General features: G+C 37.7%; 3 protein-coding genes across 3 annotated transcripts; all 3 read right to left on the bottom strand.

The window, feature by feature from the left end:
• Positions 1–3,959: 3,959 nt before the first annotated feature.
• Positions 3,960–9,359, bottom strand: areg (amphiregulin). Its single transcript, XM_082554781.1, has 6 exons — positions 8,927–9,359; positions 8,078–8,248; positions 7,643–7,871; positions 7,145–7,315; positions 5,619–5,732; positions 3,960–4,300 (listed from the first exon to the last, which is right to left on the bottom strand). Exons 1-5 carry the CDS (start codon positions 8,961–8,963, stop codon positions 5,639–5,641), a joined length of 702 nt encoding a protein of 233 aa, XP_082410907.1. The 5' UTR covers positions 8,964–9,359; the 3' UTR covers positions 3,960–4,300; positions 5,619–5,638.
• A 2,041-nt stretch (positions 9,360–11,400) lies between these two features.
• On the bottom strand, positions 11,401–18,476 carry LOC309718908 (proepiregulin-like). The gene is made up of 5 exons (XM_082554548.1): positions 18,196–18,476; positions 15,532–15,615; positions 14,806–14,932; positions 14,157–14,303; positions 11,401–12,941 (listed from the first exon to the last, which is right to left on the bottom strand). Exons 1-5 carry the CDS (start codon positions 18,368–18,370, stop codon positions 12,875–12,877), a joined length of 600 nt encoding a protein of 199 aa, XP_082410674.1. The 5' UTR covers positions 18,371–18,476; the 3' UTR covers positions 11,401–12,874.
• Positions 18,477–19,385: 909 nt separating this feature from the next.
• Positions 19,386–21,169, bottom strand: epgn (epithelial mitogen homolog (mouse)). The gene is made up of 5 exons (XM_082554549.1): positions 21,036–21,169; positions 20,670–20,798; positions 20,253–20,373; positions 19,971–20,126; positions 19,386–19,879 (listed from the first exon to the last, which is right to left on the bottom strand). The coding sequence occupies exons 1-5, from the start codon at positions 21,067–21,069 to the stop codon at positions 19,825–19,827; spliced, it is 495 nt and encodes a 164-aa protein (XP_082410675.1). The 5' UTR covers positions 21,070–21,169; the 3' UTR covers positions 19,386–19,824.
• Positions 21,170–22,357: the final 1,188 nt, after the last annotated feature.

Consider the following 22,357-nt stretch of genomic DNA (forward strand, 5'->3'; position numbering starts at 1 on the left):
TAAAAATTACTCAAACATAACTTCAAAATTATTTATATGATGTTATTATTTTAATATAGCATGTTTTTCAGTTCACTTTGCCAAAAATAGCTGATAGAAACATCCTCAAAAAAGCTACGTTTCACTTTCTTGCTTTAAGTACATTTTCAGAGGCTTTACTTTTTCACTCTTACATGAGTAAATAAGTTGAATCAGTATTTTATCTTTTACCAGAGTATTTTAACACAAATCTGTAGTTCTACTTAGGTACAGAATACCTGTACTTTTGCCACCTGTTTATAAGTGTAACACAATGTAACACTGAAGCTGCTGACAAGTACCAGAATTAAGTAACAGTAAAAAGTTATTTAAAGTCCGTCTATAATATGGCATAAAAAAGCTACAAATTTTGACAAAGAAAAAATGTTCTAACACAAAATGTAAACTAACTTTGTTATAATCGCATGTTCTTGTGTGTTTGCAACTGACACCCCGCCACATGGACTTTCTGTTTTTTCCTTCCTCTGATTCCTTGACAGTTTCCATCTGTAAAACGAATTATAATGAGAAAGCAACACATTAGAATGCAAACGTCAGACATACTAAACTCACTGTCTATATTATAGTCTATATCAGAGGTTCCCAAAGTGTGGGGCCCACCCCCAAGGGGGGCGCAGAGCCATTGCAGTGGGGGCGCGGTATGAGAAAAAAGAAAAAAAAAAGAACGCTTGGACACTGCTAGCATAATGGACAGGTTTTGACGGGGCTCCCACACAAACGCAAAGCAGGAGATGAAGCATCGCCAAATATGTTTCCAAACCAACTTCCTTCCAAGCCAAAGACTAGAAAAAATGGTGAAGCATATCTTCAAAAATACCTGTGTAGGTGTGGACATAGTGTAAAAGAGTTAGTCGTGTATTTTATTACTACCTGTAATTTATTGCAGTTTACTTTTATTTGTGTTTACTGAATGTTTGAGGTGTGAAATTAACCGCAATGGAGTTTTAAAACAAAATATGGGTGTCTGTGGTTGGAGGATGTGTTTGTGTTTGTGTGGGGGGTGTTAGGTGGTGGTGGTGGGGGCGCAAAGATTTTTCTTGTAAAACAAAGTTTGGGAACCACTGGTCTATATGATATTTGCTTACTGATCATTAATTTCACACAAGCGCAGTAAGAATTTTGCAGATGGAAAATTGAGCTCAAATGGCAAAGTTCCAAAGATGGATGTGGTCTGACCAACAAGGATTACCAGAGCAGGTCAGCCAATAGGACACTGGCCTCTGTACACACCAGTTCCTCATTCAGTTTAAGTTGTGATATTTTTATGACTCCCTTCATCAAGGTTTATTATCTGGTGCATAAATAAGTTATATGCAGCTTAAAAAAATAGCGCTTTTTGATCAAAGTATAGTATTAAGTCATTCAAACTTCTGGGATATTGATGTGATCAGTTAACAACAGGTGAACTAGAGGGGCAACAATGAGACAATGCCAAGACAGGAGTAGTTTTACAGGTGGAGGCCACTGACATTTTTCCCTCTTCCTCTTTTCTCACTGTTTTTGGCTACGATCAGTGTCACTACTGGTAGAATGAGGCAATACCTGGACCCTACAGATGTTGCACAGGTAGTCCAGCTCCTCCAGGATGGCATATTAATACATGCCAATGGCCACTGTTAAGAATTTCTCTGACCAAATAACCAGAAAACAGACTTCATGAAGGTGGCTAATGTCTTCTACAGGGCCCTGTGTTAGGGTCCCTGGGTCGTTGACCCAGTGTTTTGTGTTTTTGGTTCTTTGATTTTGTTATTTCATTATATTCTAGCTTTGCTTTATGGGTTTTAGGATCATTCTTAGTTTAGGTTCTCTGGGTGGGGTTGGTTAGAGTTTTAGTGTTCTGGTTTTCTGTCTGTGTTCCATAGTTGCTGTCTTCCCTGTCTGCTGTATCCCCACATCCAGTCAGTGTTTGTGTCTGCCCTGGTCCCACGTCTCTGTTCCCTCTGTAGTGCCTGCATGTGAGTCTGTGTTATGTGTTTCCTGTTTTACTTTGAAGGTCTCTGTCTTATCTCAGTGTGTTCAGTTTACGCTTCTTTGGTCTCGTCAGTTCTGATTTGTCCCAGCTGTGTTTCCCTCCTGTTACTCATTCCCTGATTGCTCCCTCTGTGTATTTAAGCCCTGTGTTTCTCTGTGTCTGTGTCGCGATGTACCGTTTATTTTGCTGTGTGTTTTGCCAGTCCACCGGTGTTAGTTTATTTTCAGTTTTTCCCAGTTATGTTATGTTTGCGTTCAGCATTAAAGCTGTTTTGGTTTAAGTTTGTCTCCGGAGTCTGCATCTTGGGTCCTATTCCTGTTTGCACACAGCCGTCACCTAACACCCTGTAGCCACTGACACTCAAGGTGGAGCCCAGTTGGAATTCCTTTGTTTCCTAATGTTTTTGAGCAGTATTTACCTGCCATGATGGCCCTGTTATCTTTTTCATTTTGTCGGCCTTTGTGTGTATTTATGTCATCACAGAAAAATGCCATCCTGCAGGAGACACCTACTGTAGTGGTAACTCCCACAAAAAGGGCTTTGCATACTGAGGTTGTATAATGTATAATCATTTTCATACATGCTGTATGGCCAAGAACATTTTTAGACATTACCCAACAGAGCTGAATGTGACAACATAAATCTTCCACTCAATGCACAGTCTTTACCCTGCACTGTCTCAAACCTGACAGCTACCCAGGGCTAGGTCTGTGATTACATCAGTTCTGTCAGTCTGTGGGCAGATTTTGTCAACAAAGTTCCACAAAAACTACAAAATCTAGTTCTAAAACTTTACAGGTTTGTAGTTTTAATCTAAACGAAGTCTATGTTTTAAGATAGGGGAAAACCTAATGGGGCTGCAGATATTGTGATCTCAAAAAGCAATGCCACAAATAGTTTTTGTCTAACAAATCAAGTGACGCAAGATTCATACGTTCAAACTCAACACACTCTCACAGCAACTTGTCACATACTAATGTGTCTAATATTTTTCTCTTTTGTACTTCGTCTTACTATAATTTGTAACTTTTTTTGTTTGGTTCAGGTTTAAATAAAAACTCTCACGACATTGAACCTTTGCCTGAGATTTCATTGTCTAATTTAGATGGCGAGTGAGCGAGTGATCAGACTCGCTTGCTTCTGGAAAAATGATATGTAACCACTGTAACCTGGTGTCACTATAGTGATGAGATTGAATTGAAAATGTCATCATTACTAACACTCTCTCTTTTTTTTTAAAGCTGAGTATAAAGCATGAACTCCAGCGACTTTCTGCTTATCCAGATAAGTTTGTGTAACATTTGTCCTTTTGACATGAATGCATTGTGACTGCAGCCAAATCTGCCTGTGAAACAGTTGGTCTTTCTTTACGCAATGTGCTTTAGTCTTCTTTGTCCTGAACCATATAATTATGTTTTTTTTTTTGTTTTTTTTTCCCTACATTTGTGTTGTGAGAGACTTTTAAATTACCCAAGCACTCTAAAAATAGCTCAGACTAGACGCACCCCTGTTTCTTTTTATCAGTTAGACAGTGCACGAGCACGTTCAACATTCATTCAAAAGTTCTCTCACAGTTGTAAATTTTGCAAAGGAAATGCTTCATATGCTTGTAGGTGTAGTGAAATAAGGTTATATTTGATATGTTTCGTTTTATATATTAAAAATATGTTGGTCTTACAAGATTTACCACTGAAATGGTAAATCTGAGCTTGTAGCACAAACACATACCAAAGGCAACTCTCCAGTCTCTCCTACTTTTGTATTGCCCTCATGTGTGTCTGATTACCTTGATGATGTCAGTTTTTGGAAAAGTACTTTCATGCTTATTCTTATCTACTTTGTCCACAAGACTCCCTTGTTCATGTAAACAAGCTGCTGAGACTCTGGATGCTTGCAGAGGTAGGAATGTAAATATAAATCTAAGGCAGAAATGAGCGAACAAATATCATTTTCACATAACACTGAGACATTTTATTGGTGATCATATTCCATCCCTTTTCCAGAGTGAAATGAAGAGTGTTTTCTGACCTATAACAAAAGCAGTACAATAAATAAAACCAAAACTAGAGAACATCAAAAGGCTGCATCCTCAGCATTCACAGATAAAAGATATTATAATAGTAGTCCAACATAGAGATACGTATATAGTTGTTAACAATAAATAATCATACTAAATAAATTACATTCTAATAAATTCTGGACAGTGTTTTTACACAGCATCTATTGAAGCCATCTATTCACTCGTCTCTCGGGTGGTCAGAGCCAAGTTCTTTGAACTGTTTAGCATTGCTGTGGAAAGACAAAAATGCAAGGTCAAAAAATACATAAATTAATGTTTTAGTAGAAATCTATGCAATAGTTTCATTTTGAAACTTACATACAATCCTTTTTTAGCTATGTAAAGCAAAACTCTACAATTCTGATATTGCACTTTGTGGTGATTTTGCTATGACTGAGTAATATAACGGTGCAGATATGTTTTATTTTAATTTCTGTAGATTTTTATGTCATTTGGGGTTTTAAAGACAAATAAAGAGTAATAAAAATATTTTTTTAACCGCAAATAAACAGGGTTAAATAATCTGGACAGATTACTGTCCCTTTTAATTACTTTCCCTCATTCTAGTCACTCATTTTTGTCATCATTCATTCATGCTTCATTGTGGCAGTGTAACAGAAATCCCGTATTTCAGCAATTCCTAAATTGCCACAATAAAAAGCTTATGAAGAGAATACGGCATGTCCACACTGTGTAAATCTTGAAACTAAAGTGTTTTGTTTCCAAACATGTAAAGTCATTGTGCATGTTTGCATGTGCTGCTCAGTAAGATTTAATGAGTAATTATCTCTTTATAGGTCATCACGTGCAAAGTCAGTATGTCAATACTCTTATTGTTCAGGACACAAAGATGAATGTGTACAAATGAACGTGTGGTTTCTCTTTACGCTGCTATTCACTTCATTGATGGAACAAGTGGAGACACCCCTCACTAATCCCGACTAATACCTCTAGTAGGGATCTCTCTTGATCTGCATGATGCATGTATTCAACAACAACAACAGTCGTACGTGCGCTCCTGTCATTCAGTGAGCCCACTCCTTCCTGTTTGGCTTAGACTCATGTGATCAGTGGCTAGACACACTCCTCTAAGGAGTTAAGCAAGACCATAGGTGAAAAATACATCACGAAACCATACAGCGCCAGAAATACGAGAAGATTATATCAATGTTGCTGCACTGATGGCATTACTGCAACAGCACTGACACATTATCCAGCTTGGTAAAGGTCGTAGTTGTCATTTTCATGGTATGTATTGTTTTATATCTTTATTCTTATTTTTTATGGGTTATTCGAGGTCAGGGTTGGGTGACTCAAAACACTCATGTAAGGTGATGACTAAACGATATGTTTACAAACTCCGTCTGAAATAAAACGTTTCCATGATCTTGCTGGTCTGAACACAGTGCAGTACTTGGAAGTAGCACTGCTTTTTCTGATAATTTGATGCTTTATATTGTGCAATAAACACTGAGTTGTATAAAAAATAAGTACAGTGAGTACGTGTTGGTTTGCACATAAGGAGGTCAAAACCTCAGGAGCACCTACCTCATTGTAACTTAACGCCCTCAAACGACAACGTCACCAGGGTGTTTCTGAAGCTTCTCCTGCTCTGACACGGTTCCAAGGTAGGAAGCCAGGAAGTTTTTATGTGACCTGTAACTACACAAGACATTAACATTAGTATCAAAAGCCCAAACAGCTCAGATAAGTGAAAGAATCAGCTATTTTGAAAACCAGGACTGCAGTGCCAGCTACATGGTAATGGTCTGATAGAGATAAATACATTTTATGGTGACATTTTCACTGTCATTTCTATTGGCTGTGCACATAAAAAGCATATGACTATTTAAGTTTCAGACTCACAGAAATAAGTCCTACTTTCTCTCGTTTTCTCCAACTGAGTAGTTATAACTAACCGTGGCTGTAAAGCTTTAATTGCATGTCTGCTTGTTTTATTTGCACCATCATGGACTATTGACTCTGTCCACAATTCAAATAATACCTTTGATTTCATTACATATTGATAAGAAACTGTGATTATGTAATAAATTGCTTGTCATAGGAATTCAAGATTCAAAAAAAGTACGAGTAATACAAAAGACCTTACAGTCTTTCTGATAAAACAACAGTGAGGTGACGCCGTTGATGGTGCTGTAGGAACAGGAATGACCATTAGAGCTGTAGAAGTCATTTGAGTTGATCTTGGCAAAGTGGTGAGCAATAACTCTAAAGTCTGGGTGTGTTCGGGTGTGTTAATGTACTTTTTGATGTGTCAGTGTGGTCATATGCCAGGAAGTGTTTCTGGCCTGGATCTTGGAAGCGTAACCTTTGTTCTGTTGGGATTCATGGGGTGTGGATGGTTTATTGGATAATATTCTCTACAATACTTTAAATGTAAAAAAGAAGAAGATTACTTTTTCACAAAATCACCACAATCAGGCTTTGTCTTAATGTTGTTCCAGCTTTGGTGAAGCTGGTCACACTGATAGCAGGTATATTGGGGTCTGATAGTGATGAGTTTGTGGGGACATTACATTTTGTTTTTTCTGCGCCTCATTCTCCTCAGTGAACAATGGCGGGTTTATTGCTGTAAAAAAAAATCCCACTATGAGGATTTTCTTTCAAGTTGTAAAGTTGTATTTTGACTGCTTTTACAACTGGGAACAAAAGAAAGATTTAAGTTTACTATTAAGAGTTCATCAGTGAATTGAAGATGGGTTACTCATACTAATACAATACAATACTCGGTTAACCCAGACCTATCTATATCTAGGAAAAGACAAAAGTTAAATGAGGGCTAAATTTTAAATTTTGGCATCATTAATTAAGGCCAAATTAGAGGCTTTTCTTTTCTTTTAAAATGTTGTTATATATAACATATGTAACAACTGGCATATTCTGATATATGTATTATGTTACCACTAATTTTTTCATGTTTGGAATTTTATCCATTTACTTTAAAATCCTTCAGCCAGAAACGAATGCTTTGGTTGCTACAGCCTTACCACCAAATAGTGTGTCTTGTTGTGTTTCTTTTTGTGTGTTTGGCTGTGTGACAGTTTCAAACTCACTGAGCACAGGTCATAAGCAGTATGGCGGTACAACTGATGACTGAAAGAACCACGGCGATGACCACTAAGACCGTCTGCACCAGCTCAGCATTGTTGGTCTCGGTGGGCTCATTTTTCACTGTCCCCAGAGTCTGGATCCCACAGCGCTCTCCATCATAACCCTTCATACATCTGCAGAAAAAAAGAGTTAAGAAATCAGTGTGATGACTCAATGAAGAGGCTTTTATATCAGATATTGATGAGTGTTTGAATGATTTTTTCAAGTTGTTCCAATAACTTGAATCTGTCTGAACCTGCCTATTAGTCACATTCAGGTGAGGCAGTGGTTTTAACAGTATAATTGTTTTGGGGGTTTTGTGTCTACATCATTCATTTTGATGATTGCAAATGATCCCAAACATGATTTAGTTCTGATTCAGTGAAGGCCACATGCTTGTATCAACCATAGAGCTCATATTTTCTCATGCAAAAATACAATGGGGCCAGGACTGTACTTACATACAAACTGGTTCATGCAGGCCGTCTATGTGCTTGCAGTATCCATGAATGCAGTAGCCCAGGTGGGAGGTGTTGCAGGGATCCTCATTGGTCCTGAGAGTGGATGTGTGTCCACTAGTGAAGACCATGTGCTCGGGGTTGAAAGGAGTTGTGCTTTTGCCCTTGTGTTTGTTCCTCCTCTTGCCTTTGACCTTCCTTTTCTTCTTCTCATCTCTGGTGGGATGCAAGTCTGTAGGAGGAAAGGAAGCATCCGCAGTTGTTTAGGGTGCCATTTTAACTCCCTAGACTTAAAGGCTGAAAACATTTTTTTTAATCAATTGAAGCTGTTAAAGTCAAGAGAACTTCACTTTCATACAATTTTATATACTCATCTTTCTTAAAAGAAACATATACAAATCACACAGTTATATACTCAGATAAAAGATTCCCTTGTACCAAGGAAGCTGACATTTTCATCATCTCCTCCTGAAATCCCGTCCTCTTCCAACTCATCTTCATCGCTGTGCAAATTCTGGAGGCCTTCCCCTGAGGCCAGGTCGACAGTCACTCCAACTTGGTCACCTGACTGTGTGGTTGTAGATCCCTGAGCACTTAGAGCACTGCAGACTACAAAAAAAAGCCAACAAAAATGAATAAGACATTAAATCTACATAGAAATACACAATTAAATCAAAGTTTACTTCTTTTGATCCAGATCAACATCTTGGATTGTGAAAAACACTCTTTCAGAGCTATAAATAGAAAAAAGACGTGAATAGTTGCCGATCTGCTGATAAACTATTTTAGAAATCAGTCTTGGCAGTCATTTTTTTTCATTCTTTCCTTTTTTTTTCTTACCATGAACTTTGTGTGAGTTACTTTCTTTAGAAATTGTGCTCATATAGCTTTACCTCTGACTCATTATTTCACCTTCCTCTGCTGGGAACAATCTTAAACCAGTACAACCAGTCCACATTGAGGACTGTATTGCACCAGTGATGAATAGGATTCAGTGAAAGGATAATGAAGTATTCAAAATATGATGACCTTTCTGTGTGTCTGGTGTGTCTCCTGCACAATGTCTGGTAATCGTTTGGTCTCTAGAAGCGTCTCTGACAAAAAAAACAAAAAAAAACTCAAATACCTCTCTCCTCTCTGACAAGTCCTCGCCTGTGGATACAAGTTTTCTCCCCTGACCCATGCCTTTCTGTCATGCCACTTGCATTTCTCTTTTCATTTCAGTCATTTAAACTATCTCCGCACACACAAACACACAGACACTTTTAAGTACAAGTTCAGACTTACCGAAGCACAGGAAACAGGTGAGGATGAGAGGGTTCATATCCCAGGAAGCAAGTGTTTTGTGTATGATAGTCCTGCACTAACGTGTGTGTAAGTAGGTGTCGAAGTGTGTCTTTGTCCCCCGCTGATCAAGAGTGTGCTTTGCTTTCTTCACCTCCACTGGGTGCAGCTTTTATAGACCAACGCCTGCTTCTCAACTTGAAGGAAACAGATGGGTGTGTGTGTGCACTTGTGAGCGTGTGTGCATGAGGCAAAGAGAGAGCAAAGAGAGAGCACAGGAGAGAGAGTAAAAAACGCATTGTGCTTGTGTGTGTGTGGCTTATTCATGTGTGTCTACTAATTCATCTGCCCCAGGCAATACATTTTGCACCTCACGTTCTGGTGGGAATAATAATTGTGGGCGACACTGGGTCACCAAGCTCTTGGCTTTTTATCACCTGTTTGGTAACTTTTATTACTTCCGCAGGGCTGCCTTTATATGGCCTTAGTTATACCTTCTGTAGTGATAGAGACACATACCAGGATATTATAAAGCTTTTCAACATTAACTTGAAAACAACTTTCTAGGCCATCATGTGTCATTTATTGAATGGCCAAAGTGTTGACTAATCTTAGATAGACAAAATCATAAGCAAACCACAAAAGTAAAGTTACTTGGTTCTTAATTGACAGCAACTATACACACCTTTTTCTGTAATCGAGTCATAGCTACACTTTAGTCAAGGTACAAAGATAAAAAATAACATAAAAAAATGCTACATTACAGTGAGAGCAATAAGGGGTCATAAAAAGAGTATCTATGAGTGTTTGTTTCGGTAAGTGGTTTCATAAACATATATGGGCAAATAGGTCATGAAATGGGAATTGTGGCTGGCTTCTAGAAAATACACCTCTGAATGTGTCTTATTTTCTGAGATATAAGATACTTTTTTAATATAATCTTTTTAAGTGTGTATTACTTGTTACCTGTTTTTATTTATTTGCCTATGACAATGAGCGTTCTCTGTTTTATTGTTGTTTCGTTTTGTTCGGCGGGTTGTGGTTCTGTCTGAATTATTATGTGTGTGTTTTATCAAATTATACTCAGTGTTACTATTTCTGTACACTGTAACTAAGAGGAGACCTTAAGGCTTGGGTGGGGAAGCTGCACACAAGGGTGTGTTGTTTATGTTGTTGTGTCTGCGGATACAGGTTGTCCCATCAGTCATACACTAGTGGAATCAAACACAAACCTGCTAGGAATGCAGGGAACTACTCCATCTCATTCCGTAACAATGACTTGGAGCTCCTGGCACGTTTTGTTGAGGATAAACATGCAATGGAATTGTTTGGATATGTGTAATGACATTGAGGATATGAGATATGGATGTGTGGAAAGTCTGACACAAGCCAGGAGAGAAGCACCTCATAACAGCCACCCACAGTAAACACACTGCTGTCAAGCTAAAGGCACGCAGGATGAAAACTTGAACACAAAAATACAATTAGATGTCTTTGTGCATCTTCACAACACTGTTACAATGTTACTAGCTGCCGATATTGAATCTCTACTTTTCCGTTAAAAGCATAATTTCCCATGTGAAGTATTAGCTTAAAGTTTTTTAATGTATATGTACACTGTTGTCTACATGGTGCCTTTTGTAGCTGATTCAGTTCTCAGTTTATTTAGATCGGCTTCTTAAATTTATTGCCTTGAAGATGAATTCTTGCAACTTTACCAACTAGTATTAATGGCAGAAAAGCAACTCCAGCATCTTCCTGAAAACTATCAATTTCACCTTAATTATGTCTCTCCGCTGAGTGCCCTTAAATGATGTATGTGGACTTTCAATCTGGAGCCTTAATAGTCTGTATTTCCATCTAGAAAGCGACTCTTTGAGAATAAATGACAGCGAATAATACAAATATAACAGAAACTAAAACACAAACCTGACTTGAGAAGCAAAACAAACGCATACGTGATAGACATGAGACTTGTTTGTTAAAGAACACACGAAGATGCAGCTTAGTGGGGCTTCCCCCACTGTATTACTCACTGCATGAGTAGCCTACTATTACTTATGCAATAATAAGTAATAGCACAGTGCAGGGATTAGAGCAGCAGTTCCTGAATTTCGAATATCTTTATCCACGGGTTTTATGTTTAGAACAAAATGGCCACCACAGAGTGGGTGTGTTTGTGGGTCATCGCGTGTGTAAGCGCATGCTAATGTATTTTTAAGTATGTCTTAACAGAGCAGCAGCTGCAGGTGAGTTAATGTTTACGTGTCATCGTCGCTGTTCATTGGTATACAGAACATGTAAAGCGGATCCAGGCGAGGTGTTAAAATGGATCATTGGCTCTGGTTGAGTGTAAAATGAAGCTACTGATTAACTTGACATCTGACACTGCACTCGGTAGGTCAGATGATGACCACAGACATGCATATTTATTTGGGTTTAATAGGGATGGTTTGGATGCACACAGTACACGTAACTTATAGTCATTTGTCAGTCTTTTATTAGACTCAAATGAAGAACAACTCAAAGGAAAGCTTTTTGGAGATGGCGTTCTCAGAGTTTTATCAGAAGAACCAAGGCTCTTACCACCTGGTTTCCATTTGCAAAGCATTTCTGTGGCAAACCCGCAGAAGGAAGCAGCAGTGCAAAAGCCAGCATCACCATCAGCACAGCAATGTTTCCCCTGGTACAAGTCCAGATAACACTGCCCAAGAAAGATTATTTTGCAAACTGTACAGCAAGAAGTATTCTTACATGTGTATAAAATGTAAAGGACAAAAAAATTGGGAAAAAAAAGTTAAATAAATTTAAAAAAAACAATACATATCAATATATATATATTAAAGAGAGATATTGATGACATGTAAGAAAAATGTGAAGACTGCAGGAAGGCTTGAGAAGAATTTGAAGCCTCACCGCTGCAGCCTTATCACCTGAAGAATGAGTGAAGACATTGAAAGATACAAGAATAAAAAAAAATCAAGTAAAAGTAAAAAAAATAAATACTTTGTAGCTTCAAACACAGACAGAGGTTGTAGAGTATATAAACATTGCCAACTGAACTTATAAGAATGAGGAAACCTCCACACTACACAAAGTTTCAAGCGTTAAAGCTCAAAACTTTACACTTATTGGCCAATTTAAAGTGACATCATCATAATAGTAATAGTGGCCATTTTGATTTTGTGCAAGACAAAAAAATGATATCTAATAAAAGCTAAAAGCTAGGCACAAGCATAAATTAAAGGCAAAGTTCAAACCACAGTGTAAACAGTCCTAATCTGTTTTTTAGGATGTTAAGTCAGAGTAGACAGGACTGGAAGACAAACAAAACATCTTTAACCAGTTCTATTTTAGGATCTGAGAGTGGGTTGATTCAAAAGATAACGCAGCCTCACTGAACCACAGAAAAGCCTTTCATATTCTAAAATTAGACTTGCATTCTAGCAAAAAACAGAAATCCCAAAGTGAGGAAACTACATTATTATTGATAATTGATTATGATCAATTCTGCTAGTTATCAGCAAATTCGGAGCAACATTTTTTTTTTGTTGTTGCATTACAAGTTACTATAGTTACCGCTTCACAATTGTTTATTTTCCATTAATTTTTCAGTATCGTGTGGGCGGAGTCACCCACAGAAACTGTTTTTGTGTGCCTAACTATTCATCTTTTCAAACTGAGTGTAACAGGTGCCGCAACTTTAGAACCAGTGCAGCTGGAAAACAATCCCACCGCACACAAAGCTGACCATTATAACCTCTTTGTGGTGATCTGCCTGCTTGATAAAGCCACGTGACGTACAGTGTAAAGGAGGCAGGAATAATTTACTAAGCTAGCCACTGAACTGCCAGGATGTTCTTGATATGTTGAAATTTTCATTTAGAAAACTGGGAGAAATCTTGATTTGTCTTTTCCAGCAGTGGATGTTGCAAGAGAGCGTGAAATGCTCTAAGCCATCTCGTCTCCTTTGTAACCCTGCAGCTTCAGCTGACGTCGAAAATTATTCTTCTCATACCTACAAAAATAACACATATTGATTTTATTTCAAAATACACAAATCCTGTCTCGGTGATGTAGCATTTCACCATTTCATGCTTTAATATAACCAACAATGAAGGTTGAGGAACTTGAAATGGGATTTCGGTCATAGCCGTTCTTTGTGGTTTGGTGCGTGTGCATGGAGCAGGATGCTGAGGGCAAGATTTTATTTCATGAACTTCAATATTTAAAGTAAAATGTAGATCTGTAGGTTTAGCTGTAGTGTCACGAATACCCTCAGAGTTTTAGTGGTAGACTTTTAGCAGCTTAATGTGCAGCCTACTTTTGACATATTCCATGGAGACAAAATGTTATTATTTTCTTTTTCATATGTACTGCTGCAACAGTCAAAACTCATATTCAACATGGCTTCAAATGAGGTCAGCTTATGTTAAAATAATCCACATGAGCCAAAAGTCTGTTTCTTTTCTGCTCTGGGCTCCTCTTTGTTCTCAGCGTTCAGTTTTTGTAAGAAATCTCATTGCTTTAGTTTGAGGCCTACTAAGTAACCACACGTATAGTCACATACATTCACATATCTGTCATGATCCTGGGTCTGCTGACCCAGCGTTTTGTGTTTAGTTTATGTAGCCTTCAGGTTTCCTAAGTTCATCGTTATCATGCCAAGTTGTTTCCAGTTAATTTTACTCCTCGTGTTCCCACTATGTTAAGTCTCCCCTGCTTTTCATGTATTTCATGTCTGTGGCTTATGTTGTCAGTTCAGGTTGTCATGTCTATATCTCACTGTGTTTCCTGTTTTATTGTGAAGAGGTCTGGTGTGTCTGTGTTCATCATGTTCAGTTACTCTCCCCCTGTGACGTAATTATGTTCATGTGTCAGCTGGGTTCCCATGTGTTGCCACTTCCCTCATTATCCTCCTGTGTCCATTTAGTCTGTGTGTTCTCAGTCATTCTTTGTCAGGTCGTCCGTTGTACTGCTCCGTTGTTCCTATGTCTCCGCTCCAGGTATCCCTGTCAGTTCGTTATGTTTAGAGTTTTGTATGTTTCGTTTTAGTTCACCCAGTTTAGGTCATTGTTTAGTTTTCATCGATTCCCTATTATTTTGTACCCTCGTTTCTTGCCTTAATAAACGGCTTGTTTTGTTATTCATATCTCATTTCGGTCTGCGCTTGAGTCCTTCCCTGCAACATACGGTCTGCCCTAGCCAGACCGTGACAATATCAAAGCCTTACCATCTGCAGAAAAGGTACAGAGCTCCAGCCAATCCAATAATCAGCAGAATCATGAAGAAAATGATGATAATTATTTGCTTTTCACCTTCTGGCCCCAAAACAAGTTCCAGTTTCTCACACCTGGAACCAATGAAGCCTGTCTCACACCTGCAACACAAACAGACGAGTCATGCATAACTACTCATGATGACAAAGTAGCACAGATTCACTTACCCACCCACATAGCCACATGTGACAGCCCTCTGCCATGGCCTGCTGCTTTTTCTGTTTGTCCCTGTGTGTGTGCAGGTTCCTGGTAGGTGGGGTTAATCCGTGTAACTGAGAGCACCTGGTCAGTCTCCCTGGAGCATTTAAGAACTGGCTGTCTCAGCGCTTGGGCTCTCTTTCTTATCGCTCCATTTATCCAGCACTATGTTATTTGTTTGTTTGGATTTGGCCTGGTTCTTTTAGGTTTTACACCACATGACAGTATGCATCCTGAACATTCAATCATCCATCCAACTACTGATATGCTGACTGATAGCAATGATTGACACATCTCATGGAGTACTATCTTTTTTTAGTGTGTAAATTTTGGTTTGAGTGGTATTCCTCCCATTATTTGTCATGGCCCTTGCACATACACACACACACACACACACGATCGTACTTGCAGTGGTGTTCATTGATGTCCACGAGCAGTATGCACTGGCCGTTGTTCAAACAGTAGTTGTCATATGCGCTTTCACAGTTCTGCATCGACCGCTTAACCACATGCTGTTGCTTTTCTCCCTGGCCTGAAACAAACAACAAGCCGTTGGAAACGTTTCCTAAAAATAAGACCTGCATGAATCGGTGTACATTCAGGTAAAAAGTACTGTGGATGTTACTTTTTACCTGAGCTGTGGCTTATTTGTTTACTAGATTTAAATATCCTCCATTTGTTTTATCTAAATAATTTACTTCATTGTCTTATTTTTAATGTAAAGGGCTTCTGGAGGTTATTATATCTAACATTATATCCTTTCTATTAATAATTGTACATTAAATGAAATAAGTAGTATTTTGGGGCTGCATCTGTCAGTTAATATTGACAGTTAATGCCATTAATCAATCATTTTATCTATGAAGTGTAAAGAAAGTAACATTTATCTGTGTGGTTTTATTGTGCTACCAGTCAATGATGCAGATATATTCACCTTATTGTAACTTAAGGAAACATTTAAAAATAAAAAAAAATAATAGCTGACTAATTGTATAACACCTCATCCTCATAGCCCCCACTTTGTTTCAACTCCAGGTGCTCAGTGTTTCATTTTAATTTTGAAATCTTCTGATTTACTATGCTATAAAAAGGCTGATAAAATGTCTTCACAGCAGCTGTAGAGCTGAATACCTGCAGGCAAAGAAGCACCATCTGCAGACGGCACTCTGGGTGATGCACTCTGGGTGAGTACATACGGCCAGATCATCATGACACCTGTCAGATAAAAACAAATCCTCGTTATTCACACTGGATATAAGTCTGATATGAACAATGAGCTATGCAAGCCCTTTTGTAAGAGTTTTTTCCTAAAGAATGCTGACCAATAGCATTTTCTAATTTCTAACAACCTTAAGAATAGCTGGTCAAAAACCTTTTGTGCACCTTCAAGGTGAACATGCCACCCCCTGTACAGGGTAACAACTTTCAGGTGTTTTTATTTAAGCGTTTGCGAGGCCTTGAGAAGGTAAAACAATCAAAAAAGTCATTTGAAAATGGACATTTTAAAAATGTGCTGCCCAGGTTCTTATATATTTAACCTAATCCAGTTTGTCAGGGAATGATATAGTTTTGCATGCAAACACAGACTTTCACAGCTGCAAATGTTATTTTTACTTGCAGAGAAGATATGTACAGTCAGTCAGCAATATGTTTTATGATTTTATTTTTTTTTAAATTATATGTAGGGACGACTGTTCCTTTAATTACTCCACAACAACCCAAAATGATTCATGTTTTTGTTGGTTTTGCTTAGCATTCTCTGCAGGGTGTACCCAGCCTCTCACACAGTGAAAGCTGGCAAAGGCTCCAGCCCTGAAACCTGATTTAGGAAGACGGTTAAGAAAAGGGATGAATGAGTTTATTTACATAGCACCAGCATTAAAAAAAAATTCAGAAACTGTAAATATGCAGGGGGATAAAAGAAACTGTGAGAATGCCTGTCAGTTTTAGGTGATAACAAGAAGGTATAGCTTGTGTTACTTGGATCAAATACCTGTACTAGCCTGCACAACTTTATAATGGACAGCACTAGCAGCCGCCCACATTCCAGCAGACAGGATGCAAAAACACATCAAACAGAATGCAAGATGTGTCTAGTTAGGACTGGTTATGAATCTGGTAATACTCGCCATAAAATCGCTCCCTTTTTGGGTTTCTGTTCCTGTCTGTTGTTATGGCTGCAGAGGTATTTTTCTCTGTTTTCAGTTAGAGAGCTCAGGGTGGTTGTTGGGTGTTTCTGACATGGTTGACTGGTGTAAAGCACAGTGGAAGTGATGAAGTAGCTTTCCCGTATTACTAATTAATCACTATTAATCAGATCATTTACATCATTAGCCAATGACTCACTCTAATTGCACATTCCTAGCAACCAGCCTACCTCAAGACATTAATTGAGGTGAAAATAATTGTCATAAAATAATTCAGCCTCCCTTAGGCTCTACAGATGCCACAGAGTATCATTTGTCTGAAAAACTTTGGATGGTTTCTGTAATTACTTTTAGTCCAGTGGTTTTTGAACTGTGGGCCCCACCAGTGGGACATAAAGCCACTGCATGTGTGGCATGCATAGCCATGCAGGGGGAAAAAAACTGAGGTAAATCAAATGAAATAAAAGAGTTTTGATCGTATTATTTAAGTTACCACGATTTCATATACACACTGGATCCCTTTTTACTGATATTAACTGACCAAAATTGAGTGGAATGGAAATCACGTGAATTTTATTGAATTTTTAAACATTTTTGGCTGATTTGGGGCGTGCCAAAAAAGGGTTTTAGAGACACTATAATTGGAGTTAACTCAGCTTTTGACTCAAGTGCCAAATACCAGTTTAAAAGTCAGTTTGGTAAGAATGCCAAAATATTAGCAGCAAAGGAAATCTGAAGATCAACACTAAAACTATTTAAATGCTAGATTTTAATGTTATATTGCGGTGATTATGCTTTCAAGCTTTGAGTATGAATAAAGAAATCATTCATATTAACTGCATCTTACACCAAGACATATCTAAGATGATAAATAAGATGCAGTAGAAATAGTATGTGGACTTTGTACTTAAAGTCTTAATAGTGAAAGTAATCATCAGTATGGAAAGTTATTTTACATAACTTAACATCGTATCACCTTATTATCTTTTAATAGACCTTACTCTGTTCAATTTTCAACTGCTATCTGCTATTAACATCTATAACACCATCAGAATCAGTCAAACCCAGAAGGATAGCAGCATATTGTACTGGTACATGGTACTTAACAGATGTATTAAAATCAATTTCAAAGTAAAAACAACAGAACTCATGATTTGCACATAACAGGTGACCAGCTTACAAACTTGCATTTTTATTTAACTAAATTAGCTACCCTCTATATCAAACTACATCAGCTAAAGTGCAAGTACTCTACTTGTAGCCTACTACAAATTAAAAATACATACAGATAAAGTCAGACTGCAAATGGGTACACGCCCACATCAGCCTTAATGAAATCTTGCAGTATGGAGTCACTCACTGACGCTGTTAAACAGTGTTCCCATGGCTACAACCATTAGTAACTGCATTTAGTTATTTTTTTAATTCAACATTCCGTTCCAGTAGATGCTAAGTTTAACTTTGAAAGAGCTTTTCGTCTATTTAAAGGTGATCATCGCTCCGGGTTCCTTGAGATGACTTAAATTCAATCCATACCTGAACAGACCTGCCATTCACTGTCAACGCGTCAAACTCAAATAATAATAATAATAAAACAATAAAAATAATATTCAAGACGTCAACATTAAGAAAAGCACACACACTTTACCGATAATTGACAGGAGCACTGACAGTTTGCTGATCCCCATCTCAGTCGATAGTTCGCTGGTAGGACGAGCAGGACGAGTAATAACTGTCAGGTAAAGGTGCAGGTGACGTTTCTTTTGAAAATAGGAAACCAGTGGGCTTTTACTCCTGCGGTTTGGGTGTGGTGTCAGACTCATGTAATTTAGATAATTTCACCTCTCAGCGGTTTCAATGAAAGGACAGACCCGAGAATGTCTGTCCTCACCGGTTTCCATAAAACAGGAGTTTTTATTGTTGATAATAAAAGGCGGATTGTAATAGAAATTTTCAGATAACTGACTAAAGCTAGTAACAGCACAATTTAAAAAAAAAGCCCCAATCAAAGCAGAAAAAAAACCCACTTATAATATGTTGTTCTTCTGCAGTCTGGCTCTTGCTGCGTTTGTAAGTACCATTATCGACAAAAGTGTGGACACAGTAAAATATAAACTAAACAAAAAGCTGTCAGCAAACCATTTAAACCCCATATCATTTGAAAAGTAGTAAGACACCCTATGAAACGTCCAAACTGATAAAAGCTTATTTGCGTGAGTGGAAAATTGTTCTGTAACATGACCGGGATAGGGCTATTATATAGCGTACATGGCATAGGTAACTGGATACATATGTGAAGGCTGCATTATAAATATATTGCAGATATATTATCTGGAGTAAAGGAGTTAGGTGGTACACTGATTTGGCAGAAGTCCAGGCCAGGTCGCCTGTTTGAGCATTTATTAGCTATGCAGTCCAAATATAGTTTTATTCTTCATGTTCTTTTTCCTGTTCTCGTATATTAATCTCAGCTTTAATCACTGCTAATTAAAATTACCGAACTTTTCTTATACCCTTTACTGTACTTTGGGCTTATTTACTCCGTTTAAGAATGGGACCAGTTTATCGTCATATTTCATGGCTAAATATGCCGTTCAAGCATGTTTAGCCTTTCACAGCATTGTGTTACAAGTTAACCTGTTGTTTAATTAGACTTTGGGCAGCCTTTTTAGGCTTAATAAATGGCTCATTTACAGTTTGTCTGGGGATCAGTGAGCATTATCGTTTCAAAAGCTTAATAAGTGAAACTCAAACAGGAATTACGCAGTTTTAAAAATTCTTCTTTACCTTATCAAAATGGTAATGGAGTATCTCCTGTCAAATATTTGGCACGCACAATTATCAAAGCAAAAGTATATTTATTGTAAAAAGGCTGTAGCAAAAAGTGAAATTCAAATAACACAAATATCTTTTGTAATTAATTAAAAAATAAACTTTAAATACAAGAAAATAATAATTTATAATAATTTACTTAACATAATTTTGCAATAAATATATACAATTTTTCATTCTTATTCTTTACATGAAAATAAAACAATCGTTAAAAAAATAACGTTAGATTTGATAGAGCTTGCTCTTTCCTTGTTAATAACCTCTTGTAACAGTCAAGTGTTTCCATTTAAATGTTGTCCAAGGGATTTTTTTTCTTTTTATATATTATATTATTTGTTTTGTAGACTTGCAAATGATTCACTCTCATGAAATGCTGTGGTTTGTCTTTTCTTGAAAGGGGAAATGTTGAAGATGGTGGTGCATGAGCAAATGTGAGCTGCAGAGTTCACACCGAGGTCTTAGCAGGTGCATATTTTATTGGCACCGTCGATTCTGTACACCTGAAAACAGAAACACAAAAACAACATCAGAAATGGAACTGCCACTATTCCTGCATACTTTATTACACCGCGAAAACCTGTGGATACTCACCTCTTGTAGACAAAGAAGTAAAATGCGATCGTCAAAAATATGATGAGTATGAACACCCCGAAAATAATGCCAATGACTTGCTCTACATCAAGCAAAGTAACACCACGAATTGGTTCCACAAACATGCAGCGTGGCCCGCTGTACGAGGGTTCGCAGCTGCAGATCAGAGAAAATATGTGAGCGCATTCCAAAAGTGAACATGAACAAACACGTAGAAGAATTTCATACAGATCATTATTAACTAAATCTACTGTGGATACTGTCTGATACTGCAGAACTTACATGCAAGAAGGTTTGTCACTGTCTTGCGGATACATGCACTTGCCACCGTTTACACAATAAGAAGCATGTTCGCTTCTACATGGCTTGTGTAAAGGTAGGACTTGAGGCAACTCCATGCTACCTGCAGAGAGGGAGAATAAAACAATCAACATAAACAAAAATTTAACAGAAATATATGACTTTAATTATTCATTCTTATTATTAATTCCTTGATTAACAGGCAGCATTATTTGACACCGGTCTTCAGATAAGCTTCAGTTATAAGACCTTAAACCTTGTGCCCACAACTTAACAAGCATATATCGTGACGTCACTGGGGACATTTGGGGCTCTGTAGATTTCATATATGTCAGGGATAAAGCACTGTAATGCCATGTGTTTCTACACCGTCACAAAACTCAAACTTAAAACACTCACTGTTGCTAAACTGAGTGGTCAGAGATGAGTTTGACAGAGGCGGTGCTTTGGTCTGGAGATTATCATTCACCACTGCAGAATGTCCTGCTGCAGCCAAAAGCACCAGCACCGTCACTGCCGGCAGAAACGCTGTAAAAGAAAAAAAGAAAATAATGTAGAAAATATATTAAATATTAAATATATAGATGATTTATTTTTACTCTATGCATTTTTCAGTTTTCCTAACAAGTTTCTTCCTTTACTATTATCATTTATACATAAAAAAAAAAAAAATACCTAGGTCAAGCTTTATGAAAGTTTTATTTAAAAAGGTTTTTTTTTTTTTTTTGCTTCATGGCTCTATCACAGAACAAACTGGAAACTTACGTTTCTCCAGGTACGTCTGTCTTTGTGTGACCATGTTGTCCTTTGGTGATGTGATGTGTTCAGCTCCTTCTGCCTGCACAGGTGTGACCAACAGGTCTGCGCTGAGCTTATTTATCCAGATTTGCACAGCCAATCAAAACACTGAAGGCTTTTTTTCTTTTGAAAAATGAAAAGTATTTCCTTTTGATACTCGACTTGAATCAAGTCATTTACTTCATAGGCATGCAGAGACAAAGCCTATGGGGGAGGCACGAGATCCCCAGAGGCAAGTGCTTCTGAAGAACACTGGCTGGGTGACTTTCAATCAGTTTCACAGTCCAGTAAAGTTGCTTCACTGACAGCGGATGTTGGGAAATCCTCTCTTTTTTTCATTGGCGTGATCACAATGGAAGCTTTATTTTTCTTTGGCCTCTTAACACGTGAAGAGAGAATTAGTTAGAGACAGGTTACAGCACATTAGAATTAGATGTAATTAAAAGTTTTATCAAAAAATTTGATAGGGGGCCAAGCATTTCTAGATGAACTCTTCAATTATGTGTTTACTGTTTTTGTTTGTTTTTTTGCTTTTTGTTTTTCACTATCACCTTAAGGAGGTGGCTCCAAAGTGATATGGTTTACACTTTCACCTGACAACCGAACAACCGCTTCATTTTTGGGAGAAAACACAAATCCTTTGGGGATTGCATTGCAAACTGGTGTGGAGCCACCATTATATTTTACTGTCCCACAGCTACCTATATTACGTTCCCAAATATTGAGGTCAGGCGGCTGCCTGAACATACTCAATCACCAGGCTTTTCCATCAGTAGATTTTCTTTTCTTCTTTTATAGTACAGGCACATTTCTAGATGCAATGCTGCTTCATCTAGCTCAAATTATAAGAGTGACTCAGGGAGCATGAGATATCATTTTCAAATATAAATTATCCGCCATAGAGTCCAGAATTAGCTGAAGATGTGTTTACACAGGGCCGGGTAGCTTTAAATAGCTTTTTTCTTATTTAATAAATGAAGTTATCATTTTAAAATGTAATTTTTATTTACATGAGTTATCTTTGACTATTATTAAAATTCGTGTTAACATCTGATACATGTAAGTGTGACAAATATGGAGAGAAAAAAAACTGAGAAATCAGGAAGGGGCAAAACTGACAAGTAGTCCAAGATGGCCTGCCTCTAGCCTTAAGACAGTGGAGCAGTGCCATCATTAGGAAAATGGATAGCCATACAGAAATCTATAGATTAATTATCTAATTATTATGATGATCAAAAGATGAAATGTCTTTGGGGAATCTTTTCACTGGTTACATTCATTTTTCAGAA

The sequence above is a fragment of the Aulonocara stuartgranti genome (assembly GCF_965226115.1).
Source record: "Aulonocara stuartgranti genome assembly, chromosome: 12".
Taxonomy (NCBI): domain Eukaryota; kingdom Metazoa; phylum Chordata; class Actinopteri; order Cichliformes; family Cichlidae; genus Aulonocara; species Aulonocara stuartgranti.